Source organism: Uloborus diversus, chromosome 10 (genome assembly GCF_026930045.1).
Source record: "Uloborus diversus isolate 005 chromosome 10, Udiv.v.3.1, whole genome shotgun sequence".
Lineage (NCBI taxonomy): Eukaryota > Metazoa > Arthropoda > Arachnida > Araneae > Uloboridae > Uloborus > Uloborus diversus.
This window is the reverse complement of record NC_072740.1, coordinates 66,005,792-66,019,379: the sequence shown is the minus strand read 5'-3', so window position 1 is coordinate 66,019,379 and position 13,588 is coordinate 66,005,792. Positions and strand designations below refer to the sequence as shown.

Sequence of the window (13,588 nt, the reverse complement as noted above, 5' to 3'; positions counted from 1 at the left end):
CCATCAATCATTTCTTTTAAAAAGAAATTAAAAGGTGTATACATAAATGGGTGAAACTGCAAAAGATGTTTTCAAAAATGTTTATCAATTAAAAAAGTTGAAAGTGTACATGCAACTTTTGAAATGTGTACTGTACTTGTATGTATGACATTAGGTAACAAAAAACTTTTTTTGTCTGCTTCTTGATTTTAAGTAGTCAATTCCACTAATTTTGGGTCGGAAAAAACGAATATGTAAATGATTTCTTATAATTAGCTCTTGTTTTCAAGATACATAAAAGCTCACTGGAGAAATATGTACTGCAACTACCCATTGATTTGAAAGTAAATTTAAAAAAAAAAAAAAATCCTGTGCAATAAATGTAATTAAATAGGTCCTGTTTCATTTAACACTAAAGTTATTTTTGTGTTTACACAATTATCATCTAAGAAAGAAAATTAGAAATATTGTTAATTTTTAGAAACACTATGTAGAAATCTAAAATCCATAAGTAAATTGCTGATCTAATCAAAAGTCTACCATTTTCTCATTGGGATGAGTATCCCCATGAAGGGATCAAGTAGCCCTTGATGTGGGGTTGCATGATGCTTTTATCAAATAATTGAAAAAAAATATTTTACCAAAGCTAGCTGTTTAATTTAACTGAAAAAAAAATGCCAGGTAGAGATAACAATTTCAATTGTTCACGCAATTAAAAAGAAAAAGCTTAAAAAAAATAAGAATAAATAAATAAAAACTGATAATTTACAACAGAGAAAAAAAATTGAAAACTAAAGTGGGGATCAAGTATCCCCAGTCTCCCCTGCATATAGTATTACCAATAGACCATGTATGATGAAAAAAGTAACTACAAATATATTGGTAGTGCAGCCGAAGTACCGGATAACTTAATTAAAAAAAAAAGACTCACCTAAATGTTAGAGAGCTTCAAAATTATTCCACAGTACAAATGAGAAAAAAAAATCCTCTTTTAAATGGCGGGGGGGGGGGGGGGGGGGAATTAGACAGTAATAATCCTTTTTGAAAATCTCTGGATATTAAATGTAAAACAAACGACTTGGAAGTCGCCAAGCAAGCTAAAAATAGCCAAATCAATGTAGATAGTAATTGATAGGAGAGATGTTATAGAAGACAAAAGGATCACCAGAAGAAGGATAAAAGGTATTTTTAGAAATAATTTTTGCGACAGAAAGCGTGAGAAGGATTTTAGCAGATGCTTGGAGATGAAATTTCAAATATTTAGTTAGCAGCCCAAACAATTTACACAACATTACATTTGGAAAAGTCCCTCTCTTGGGTTAGTCATTTCAGAAATTTATGGAAGAGGGTGGGGTGGGGGGGATTTATAAACTGGATATATTTTGTGGGGACAAAATACATATACAATTACTTAATTAGATTGTTTGTAAAATGTGGGGAGGGGGGGGGGAGGCAATTGATCACCTTGATCGCCCAAATGATGCATGCTCCCATTCCATATTGAGCTGAATAGGCCCTTGTAAATAGCTGAGATAGAAAAATAAGTATTTTGATCAGCTGTGTGGAGCTGAAGACTTACCCTGCAACTGGTATCTTAATTCCATTGCACCTTCTCCCTATGCATAACCCCCAAGGGTCCCCTGCATTAACATAGAGTGTACCATACCATGCTTTTTCCCAATGTAGCAAAGTTTATAATAGTAGCTAATTTGACTATTTTTCTTTCAATGCTTTTTGTAATTTAAGCTTTTCAATGTTGTTCACTCATTTATGATTATTTACTCTATAAGATGCATAGATAAGAGGGAGCAGCACAATCAGAAATGTGCATAATAATAAGTAATATAAAATTACGTGACCAAATTGAGTTAAGAAATGAAAACTAAAGCAATGTAAGCATGATAGCATTTTTGAAAAACAAGTCTCTTTGTAGAATTATGGTTACTTTTTTAACGATGTTTTGCTAATATTTTGTGTCTCAGTCAAAGTATGGCAAGTAAAGATTTCAATGTTTTGAAAACTGCATATATATGTCAAAGTTTTCATTTCTGTAGCAAACCCAATCCATTAAAAGCACAGAATTTAAAAAAAAAAATTTACAGGTCATTCACAAATGCTAAAATATCTACAGCAATTTAGCAAATCACACTATAAACACAACATTAAGCACATATATATGCTTCCAAATACAGTAATACCCTAAGCCAAATTCACAGCTTAGACAGCATGTAGCAACAGAGCTAAACAGAAAATAGTGCCAACACAGCAAATTTATTTAAAATTTTTGCCAAGCCCTTGGCATAATACTAAATGGTGCAAAGCAGGGGGAAATGGCATGCAGGTAGCTTCAAAAAGTATGGTAATTTTTAGTGAAAATAAATGGAAAAAAAATAACAAGTTACAATAAATTAAGCACAGACAAACATTAAAGTAACATCTATTTGCAAAATTTGTTAATTTTAATTTTGAAAGAATAATATTTTTGCAATTCAAATAATGATAAAAATGAACCTAATATTCAATAAGGCTGCTACAATTGCTTTAGTAATTTAATAACTAATATTATTTTTATCATTTTCATCTTTAAATACATAGCTGTTTTCTGAAAATTGTAAATTCCCCATTTAAATAATAAGAGCCCCTTCTAAAATCTGCTCTAAAGGAAAATAGCCTTGCCCTAAAATGTAATCCCTCTTTCAAACTCTGCCCCAAGTTCTCATATTTGAAAAAGTTATGTTTCATCTGGGTACAAGGGGATTTAAATATAGCAGGTAAGGTGTTAAATATTTTTATTGTAAATATGCCTCAGTGGCTGTGTAGTTAAAAAACTTGCTATGTATGTCTGAGGTCATTTGTTCAATTCCAACCAATGCAATGGGTCTTATTTCCTCTCTCTTGTAATGTGAATATTTGTTGTTTTTCTATTTGAAAATAAAAAATTTACGGTGTGTTGTCTTAGTGCACCCTCCTTCTGAGGTAGTCGTATCCCTGTGTTCCACAACTGCATGACATAACAATCAACAAACAATGACTGTATTATGTCTCTAAAATTGTATACAAATATCTGATAGAACCAATATATTTTTTCCTGACAAGAACATATTTACCTAGGTTGCAATAAATGCTGCTGTTAGTATATTACGTTGTGTTGTTGCAATGACAGTCAATGCTGCAGTTCCCATTGGAGACATAACTGATAAAGTGAGTATTTTTTCATTACTTTGTAGTGGTGGTTATTCTTTTAATGGAAATGATTCAATAAAAACTTTTGGCCTTAGTCTATCTGAGGTTTAACTGATTCATAACTTTGAGATGTAATGTGATGTTAGTCAATTAAAAATATGTGAGGGTTGTTCCAAAAGTAAGGTCTTTTGTTTGTAATATTTTGTTTTAGCTAAATAAAACTTTTCCTTAGAGTATTTTTCAGTTACTTCTATGACAGGTTATTTTTTAATACAAAATATAAAGTGTTGCTAAATGGCTACAGAATGCATTATAGGGTTAACAATTGCTACTAAACAAACCAATTGCAGACAACACTTTGCTTGCTTTTTGCTTCGTTTCATAACCTAAGATTAGGAGGGTGAAAATTACAATTGTTTCAACAAAATCAAACAAAAACTACTCTTCTATGCTCTACATCAAATATCTTCAAACTGGGTTCTGTGAAATCCTAGGGTTCCCTGGAACTTTGACAGGAGTTCAACTGGTGATCATTGTTTATTTATCAAAGGCGTCAAAATTTGAGTAATATTTTTTATTTTTATATTTTAACTTTTAGTAATTATTTGATTTTTATTTGGTTTATGAATTTAGTAATATTTTGATTTTGTCTATTGCAGTCAGAATCGTCTATTCTCTAATTTTTACTATCAGCCCATGCACTCTCAAACTCAAATACAATGATTGCATCTACTAGCGGTGTTCATAATTTTTTTTTCAGATATTGTCACTGAAATTTAATTGTCAGTTTTTGCATGTGCCAAACCTGCCTTAAAGTAATCTCCCTTTTAAAATGTAAAATGTTATTAACAGTAAAATACTATCCAAGTAACAACATCATTTATATTTTAAATCTTATCCTTTTAACCATTCTATATGTTTAAATTTGATATTTTTTGTGTGTCATGTATTTATTTTAGGTACTGTGGGTTGTTGTTCGTTGCTTTCTACTAGCAACAGAAATTAGTGTACTGATTTTCGGTCTAGCATTTGGTAAGTATTTTTATTGTTGTAATTAAGAATGGTTTTTGCCTAATATTTTATTATGTAACAAACTCTTAGTCGAAATCTATATAATATAAATTTTTTTAATTTCAGGTCATTTGGATAGTCAAACAAGTATAAGAAGGATACTTTTTGTAACTTCACTTTTGTCATTTATTTATTCTGGTATTCAGGTAAGAACAAAGTTATATTTCACAACTGCAGTTTTTTTAAAAATAATGCTGCATTTTGTGGGAGATAAGCACCACACTCTGCAAAATTTGATAGAAAAAAATATCTCTTTCATCAGATATGCCGCATCATAGCGTTGTTGAAAAACCAATGTGCAAGCACCTATTTTGTGAAATACAGTAAAACCTCAATAAATAGTCAACCGGATAAGTGGTCACTCTGTTTAAGTCGTCATTTTCCTGTGGTCACGACAAGATCTCATTCACAGTAATGTAAAATGATCCTCCTTTACTGGTCACCAAATTTAATTTTCCTCCATTTAACTAGTCACTCAAAAGTTGTTTTTTAAAATTCTCTTTTCTTATTAGATCTTAGAAAATCGCGTCGGACTAAGTTGAAATGCTGTGTGATAGTCATTTTTCCTTGAAATTTTGCTCTTCGCTTCTGGTCATTCACAGTATATTTCTTGGTGCAACATTGCCTGTGTCAAGAATATAAATCAGACTCAACCCAGCAAGACTGGCAAAATCTAATACCTGGATAAAGTTTGGTAGTATTTAACATCCGTTCAAGGTGCAACAGATGCAGAATTTAAGACTTGAAAAGTGTGTTAAAAGCGGGAGTTATTTTCAGTAACCAACAGCTTCATCAGTCAACATTGATGAATTGTTTTAACACTAGAATTACGGGACAGGTCATTTTGACCCCAATCAAACTCTTTTTGCTAACTGCTTATCTGTATTTTCATAAAAAGCTTAATCCTTCCTTGACTTTTCCTAAATCATTGTGCCGTGTAATAATAAAAAGTTTTTAAGAAAATTGTAATGCCTTTAAACCCAAACTAAAGGGGTTCAATTAAAATTGCGAGCAGGTGTCATTTTGACCCTTTTGAGAAAAAAAGAACTGTGAATACACTTACTGATGCTGAAACAGAGCAGAAACTCAAAAATGTCTTTTAGAACATAACATTTTATGAACTCGAAGCATTAAATTTTTTTTTTTTTTTTTGCATAAAAGAAAACATTAGCCACTAGCTTGTGATGTGCAACTGAAACAGCGCTGGTTTTTTTGAAGGGCATTTTAAACTTTTTTTAAATATTTCATTATGTACCCTGAAAATCTCCATTTTGTTTTAATAAACTGCATTTGTTATAAATATGATAATTTCAAAATAATTTTTAAAAATATTTAACATTCTGTAGGTAACTCTGCAGATTTCTTCTCAGGGGTCAAAATGACCCCCACCGTATTTCTAGATATAAAAAGATCGCTGTAGTTCTAGTGTTAAGAGAAAATCAAACATGGTAACTATAATAGTGAGTTTTTTTTTCTTTTTTAACTTTCCACTAATTCATAGATGTTGATTTCATAAGCTATTGTCTTTCTTACTGAACTCTACAACTATTCATGAAAGTGTTTCAGTAAATTGTAAGGAGGTTTTTTTTCTTACATAATTTCCCGCTCCACAAAAGTAGTCACTCTGCATAAGTGGTCAAATATTTTTGGTCCCTTGAGTGACGACTGAACGAGGTTTTACTGTAATTCCTTATTTGAGACACTGACATTGTTCTAATGACGAAGTAATTACATGGTTCGTATGCTTTTAAAAAACCTTGAAAACTGCTTGAAAAAAAAAGTTTCATTTTTAAGTGCTTGAAAAACCTTGGTATTTGAATTTTACAATTTATTTTTTATAAGGCATATTTAATAAACTCGTAAAAAAATTTTTGCTGCTGTTTTTCGCTGAGTTTCTCAGATTTTATTTGTATCTTATGAAAATCCAATTTTTAAAATAAAAAATCCGATTACTTTTAATGCATTGAAATGATTGCAGGGTGGACTGGCCCTGCCGGCCCATCGGCCGCGGCCAATGTGCCCTCAAGTCTGAACACCTTTTTTATTCAAAAATTTTTTTAAATTAAATTTATTATTTTTATTTTTTGATACAACTTCCTTTTTTTTTTTTTTTTTTTTTGCTCTCACAAACTAGTGCAACTTTACTTCACTTTCTTCTTCTTTTCTTTAAACTCGTAAACCTGTGTACCATCTTTTTTTTTAACCTTTTTTCTTTTTTGTGCCCTTTGGAGGCCAAAATTGGCGCCCTATTGTGGGAACCAATCTGCCCCTGAATGATTGATTTAATTAAGACTTCCACTTCATTGAGTTTTTGTTGTTAATAACTCATTTAATAAATATATTGCTTTTGAAAACTTGACAACATCCAGCTCTTGCTTCGCCAAAAGTTTTGTGCAGTGTTTTAAATTTTAATTATTTTGCATCTTGTGAATTTTTCAATTGTTTTAAAAGTTGGATTTTAAAAGTTATGTATGGGATGTTATTTGTTATGAGTTCCTCAATTGCATTTAAATAATATCAATTTTTATGTTATTTTATTTTTTAAAAATTGTCCATAAAAAATATGAGTTTTTTTTTCCTAGTGGAAAGTCTGAGACAACAATGATAGGGCCCAAAATTCTGTTACTGGTCGACTCTTTTCTGCTAAAACTTAAAAGAAATGAGTTGTAAATGTAATTAATGAATTCTGTGCTCAAGAAAATGAATGTTTTTTTTAAGGAATTATATTTCAAGTAAATTACTAAATCACATTTTATTCATTTACTCAAGTATAGAATCTTCATTTTTTGTTTACTATAATTTGAAGTGATTTCAAAATGCCTCATAAACACAATATTGTACAAAGAAACTTTAAATTTAAAATCCAATTCAGTCATTTTATATTCATTCATTTTCGTTGCTTCCCCCCGCCCCAGCGATGTTTTAGTAATTTGATAAAAATATGTTAAATACATTAAATATAGGCTACATAGTATTTTTTTAGATTGAAAATACAGTAGAACCCCCTCGGTTAACCGAGCTTCGATTAACCGAGGTTTCTGTTAACCGAGCCGATAACTAAGTCTATTAAAAAAAATTAATTTAATAATTAATAAAGAGTTTTAAATTTGAAACTAAGAATATTTTCTAGAAGTTTGTTTCTTTAAATGCATCTTTCAATATTTAACTCGACATTGTAAAAAATTAATAAATAATAAATATTTTTTTAAAATTTACTGCAAGTTATATTTTAGTTTTTTGACTGTAAAACATTGCTTTTTACATGGTCCATTTTTATCTTTTAAAATATTCTATTGCATATTAAAAGTCTGAGATCCTGAGAGGTTTTTATGCAAAGTTTCTATTAACCGAGATTTTCGACATCCGAGGCACTAGTGGTCCCAATTAGCTTGGATAATCAACGTTCTACTGTACTCAATTAAGGACCCATCAGCCGAGAAATCCAGTGAGTCAGAGTGAATATATATGAGCATAAACATTGAGGAACTTTTTTTAAGTTTTCAGAAAGGATATTTTTTTTAATTAAAAAAAAAAGAAAAAAAAACTTTTTGAACTTATAAATGCAAGTGTTTTTACCTGGAGATATTTGTTCATTTTTCAGGGTGCTCTTGAAATTACTGTTACTGATGATTTTCAAACTCTGACTACTAACAAAGGGCTATTCAAACATGGATCAATGCTATTTTGGTTCATCAGTTCAGTTATCTTCAGTGTGGTAAGATTTTACAGCAAACATAATTTTTTATTTTACTGTGGAATCATGTATTTATTTCATTGCATTTTAATTCATTTCTGTTACAATTTTTTTTGCAGGTGTACATAACAGTTTTAATTTTACCCTGGACTAGATTACGTGAAAGACTTGCTCTTCCTTGTAAGAATTTTATTATTATTATTATTTTCATTTTTATGCCTTTTTACCTTTGAATTTAATCTTCCAAAGGCATATATTGTTTTTTTTTATTCCCAGTTTTGTAATTATGTACTTTCCTTTAAAGCCAAGCCATCATTTTATTGGTACATCTTATTTTTGGATTTACTGAACATAGCTCAGGCTGTTGGAAGTGGACTACTGTACTACAGAGATGATACTGGTTTATGGTTGGTATTAAATACACATTATTTAATAAAACCTTTATGCTGGTTTTATTCCTCAAAGATTAAAGCATTTGTCTTGCTAGATCAATCAAGTTGATTAAAATTTTTATTTTCTAGTGTTGTTGATGTTACAGCATACATATATTTCACATTATTCACTCCTTTGGTTTACCGAACATTCCTTGCTGATTTCTTCAGGTATATTAAGTTTTTCTTTTGTATTTTACATCCCATTTTGTGTTTAATGTGTCATTGATCTAATTTAATGCAAATGCTACAAAGTACAGTATACATTTTAATTTATTTTTCAATCATTTCTTTCCTACTATAGAGATGCGTAATAGGTATATACAATGGTAGACAAAAAAACTACATCACTTGCAAGAAAATGGGGAGGAAAAAATACAAATAATGATTTTCATGTGAATGTTGTATGCACTAATGGTATTTTGATAAAAAACAGTTGTATAATCAATGTCAATCACTTGTTTTTAGGATTGATAAATTGTTTACTCTTGATTATTTTGAATACTGAAGAAAGGTGATCTTTTTTTTTTTTTTTTTTAACAAAGTGTGAAACAAAGCAATAGTGGAAATTCTACATTACTGTATTCATATTGCACCAATGAGAAACACTTCATTGTTTAGATATTCCCCCATGAGCTCTGATGAAAGCTATTTAATGCTCATGCATATAAAATGTCAACTTCTAAATGTACTTCATGAAACCAGAGTAATAATGTATTCCTGTACTTATATCTTAGTATCAGTCTTCTTAGCAGCAATTTTATGCTCATTATTTGCTAACAATTTTCAATTCAGGTTAATCCCAGTCCAATCCAAGACTTTAAGCCAGACTTCTTCATTTAAGACTGCTCATAAAGGCAGGAAAATGTCAGAAAATTACTTCCTAAATACCTGTATTGTTCTGAAGATGACAACTTCTAAAGTAGACAACAAAATCATTCACTAAGAAGTAATTGTGTGTACCAATTTTGCTGTATAGCAAGGAAAATTTAGGAGGATATCTTCCATCAGGGATTCTGTTGAAAAGTGCTACTTACTGCACCTTTTTGTTGATTCTGAATAGCTGGCTTTAAACTTTCCCCCAAGATTTTGTTGTAAATAGATGCATTTACTGATTCAATTGTTAATTTCAAGCGTCCAACCCCTGTGTTGGATCATTTCAGAAATTGCAGAAAATTTTATTTTTCAATATATTCTTCACTCTATCATATGACAAAATCGGTATGTATTATCCAACTTAATAGCAAATCATTTTGTGCTGATTTTACAAATTTTCATCACCAAAACATTATGGGCAATGTAAAAGTAATTTCCCCCTATTTTCCCTCTTTAAGTGTAGTCCAACATGAAAAAGAAATCTGGCATTGAAACTATGGATTAAACTGCAAATTGTCCTGAGTTGAAATTTGTAAGCATATAATGGGCACAAAATTACTGCTAATGTAAGGATGGTATGAATTTGTTTGTCCAGAAAAAAATTTTGAACATGGTTTTTATATATATATATTGAGGGCCCTGAATCTGATGGTGGAGTCTAATTTTTTTGCAACTTCCCGTTTTTGAGACATATACTGTTGAACTGTAGCATATAATGGTATATTTCAATGATGTAAGTCTCGGTAGTTGGCTATGCTACGCTTTATGAGACTTTACGATAGTCGTTGTTCATTCTCCAAAATAGTGTTTTAGTTTCCAGTTCCTACATTAAATTCAGTGTCCACGTATAAAATTGTACTAATTTAGTTCTACAGTAAACTCCCGATTATCTGTGGTTGGATTATCCGCAAGTACTTTCACATTTTTTTTTAAAAACTTGTTATTGTGTTATAGTTTGCTTTTAGATTTCACATACATTTTTCACTCAATGTTAGTAAATACAATGCAGCAATGTTTTTAGTTATGATTTAAATGTATGTGAGTGTTGTTAATATTTTTTAGCAATTGCATACACTAAATATCGTTTTTACCTATTATTGGGATTATCTGCGGTTACCATGCCACCCTATTCCACGGATAATTGAGAGTGTACTGTAATATTTAAAAGGTAGGTACAGGAAATTTTTTTGGATCCTGTCCGATACGCAGAGGCTTATGCCATTGAAATATACCATTATATGCTTTACTTCATGGTGTATATCTAAAAAATAAGAAAGTGGCAAAGAATCAAAGCCCCACCATTACAGGGTGCGGCAAAAAAATGGCAAATTAATTTTTTTGTATAATTTTATCAAAAAAATTTTTTTTAACAAATGTAACAATTAATAACAATAGCATGGACCGATGGTCATAACATATTCAGCCTGTTTCAAAGTGGCCTCCTCCGGCAGCGATACATTGGTCCAGACGTGACGTGAAATTTTCAGCGATGGGCCGCAGGTCCTCCGGCAACAATCAAGCCCATTCCCGGCGCAAGGATTGCTTCAGCGCCTAAAAATTTTTGTGGGGCTTAGCACAGACCTTAGCCTCTGAAATGGACCACACGCTGTAGTCCATTGGATTGAGGTCCGGCGAGTAGGGCGGCCATTCCGCCGACGAGATGAAATCTGGAAAATGGGTCCTGCATCATATTGCGTCATTTTTGCCTTGTGAGCAGGCGCCGAGTCCTGTTGAAACGTCCAATTCGCATTGCCGAAGTGCTGCTGAGCCCAGGGAAGCACAACAGCCTCAAGAATTTTGCGACAGTAGACTTCTTGGTTAATTTTCACCCCTTGATCCACAAAAACGAGTGGGGTCTTACCGCTGACCCAGATCTGTTGGCCTAGAGCCATTATTTTTTTTTTTCTTGGAGAAATTCCTAAAGTTTTAGAAGGATTAGAAAAGTTTCCAGAACTTACTTCCTTCTTTTTTTCGAACTTAGAAAGTCATCCCGTTATTTTACCGGCGCTCGAATCGTTTCCCAGAGCCAACATTCCCTGCATGCGTTTGTTGACCCGCCACGATGATGTGACGTCATAGGAAAGATGTTGCGTAGATTCTTGCTGTATGCATGTGGGAAACAATTTTAAAGAATTTAGTTTTAAACTGTAAACTGTGTTGAGTTGTTTCCTGAATGTAATTTATGCATGCTTTTTGATATACGTCACGCCATCGTGTAGGGAGATAGGGAATGCTATTTAAGTGTGAACTCTCAATCAATAATTCTCTTATTGTTTCACCTCTTGTTTTACTATGTTGTGACTGCAGTCCGATGTTTTTCTGAGGTGCTGAGATTGTGCCTGGGAGCTGTGTGCTCCGGAGTTCCACGTAGTATAGTGGATTCTTTTTAAATGATGGAAGTTTTGTCGTTGAGCCCAGCTAGAAATGCGGGCATGTTCCAGTTGTTGCCTTGAGATGAGTTTTTAAGTGAGGGATTTTCTCTCTAAAATTGAGAGTTTAAATCAAGTTGTTTTTTGCTGTGAAAAGGCCTAACAAACAGGACCATTGAAGGTCCACGCTCGAGAGCTGGATTGGATGTTCATTAGATGGACGGATGGTTCCTGTTGTCCAGGAGGACAGGTTTCTTTTCTGAATTCAGCATGGTGGCATGGAATGGTCACGGACAATTTTGATATGGGATCCAAATTGGTGGATCGCGCCCTCACATGTTGTGCCAACTTTTAAGGAAGGAATAGCTTGTTTGGTATGAACTTTTTAACTCGTTCGTATGAACTATTCTGTTTATGGCATTGGACTCAAGGTTGTACTTATATTAATCTAGTCATATAAATTTTACTGGAACTTTAAACGATACTATTTTTAAGAAATGTTTCCTACTGATATTTTTGGGGGGATTTTTTTATTCAATTGTTGGGGAATGTGAATTTTATTTACACTTGTTATTATTTCCATGTTTTGACATATTTATTGTTTAATAAAATGTTTATTTAATTGTTAAATGTGTGTCTGTATGTCCTTTCTTCCCGAGCAGATCATTCCACAAATTTTCAGTTGGGTTTGTTAGCTTAAAACCTGCTTTTAGTTCTTTGAACTTCGGGTTTTGATTGAGCTATCAGTTTGCTCTGCCCAACAAGATCCCGCCGCAAACCATCACCGAAGCGTTATTTTGACAATGCTCGACGACTGCTGAGGTACTTGGAGCTTCTACGGACCATATTCGGTCGTTTTGGTGGTTGTGCGCTTGCTCGACGGTGAACAGTTTCTCGTCCGTGAAAAGGATACACTCGCATCGTTAAGCAGCGACCTGACGCTTGAGTTGGCGGCATCTTTGCAGTCGTACGCGTTTGTTGTCATCGGTGAGAAGCTGAACTTTCTGGAGCTTGTAGGCCTTGAGGTTGAGCTCCTCTTTCGCCATTCGGCGGACTGACCGATCGCTTATGCCGATCTCACGAGCGATTTTTCTCATGGAGACCCTTGGATTTCGTTGAACTCTCTTCTTGATGATTTTGCGGTTAGCAGACGTGTTGACAGTCCGCTTTCTGCCACTTCCTGGAGGGCGGCCATCGTGGCCAAGCTCCTTGTATCGTTTAATTGCTTTAGACATTACACCGAGCAAACGCACAATTTCACATTGACGTTTTCCTTGTCAAAACAGCTCCAAAATTGCAACACGTTTGTTTGACATTCTGCATAGAAAAGCATGTCAGTTAATCGATGGAAACATGATAAATGACTGGCACAGAAAAATAATGAGAATTTAATAGTAAAAGAATCATGTGGCTGCATTTAAACATGTCCGCATAAAGACTGATACAAAAAGGTTGCCATTTTTTTGCCGCACCCTGTAAATTCAGCTCTCTTGATATAAATGAAGGCTTTGTTTCAAAATTTTTCCTGTCAAAACAAGCTCTTATCGTCCCCTTGTAGGAAGCCTGCTGCTAAGATAAAACTGCAAAATGTAAATATAAGCAAATATAACATCAACCAAGAAGTCGGCAAAAGTCAAGTAATCATAAATAAAAGTTGCGAATGACACTGCTGATTTTCTGTTACCAGATTTAAAAAGCATGATATTTTCAAAAGTGAAAGCAGAGAAAAACATTTCCAATTTTGTTTTTAACTATACTATAGTATGGAATTGGACATGCACTCATTTATCAGGCTACTGATGGTCGCCATGATCTGCTGATTCTTTTGCAAATAATTTTGTGATGTTTGCAACTCATGCTTTATTTTGATTATATTGTAAAAAAAAAAAAAATAATAATAATAATGATTTCACATATTTATCGACCATAATATTTCAGATTTTGATAGAGCTTTTAATTTTGATGACTCAGTTGTGGTAATATCC

At 32.6% G+C, this 13,588-nt stretch overlaps 1 protein-coding gene across 1 annotated transcript in view; it reads left to right on the top strand.

Annotated features, from left to right (window-relative positions):
• Positions 1-13,588, top strand: part of LOC129230974 (transmembrane protein adipocyte-associated 1-like) — a 40,244-nt gene that overhangs the window by 15,662 nt on the left and 10,994 nt on the right. Inside the window, exons 4-10 of the mRNA XM_054865212.1 lie at positions 3,091-3,180; positions 4,122-4,194; positions 4,300-4,379; positions 7,835-7,948; positions 8,047-8,107; positions 8,232-8,334; positions 8,449-8,529. Coding sequence (XP_054721187.1) covers positions 3,091-3,180; positions 4,122-4,194; positions 4,300-4,379; positions 7,835-7,948; positions 8,047-8,107; positions 8,232-8,334; positions 8,449-8,529 — 602 coding nt within the window. The remainder of the gene's footprint in view (positions 1-3,090; positions 3,181-4,121; positions 4,195-4,299; positions 4,380-7,834; positions 7,949-8,046; positions 8,108-8,231; positions 8,335-8,448; positions 8,530-13,588) is intronic.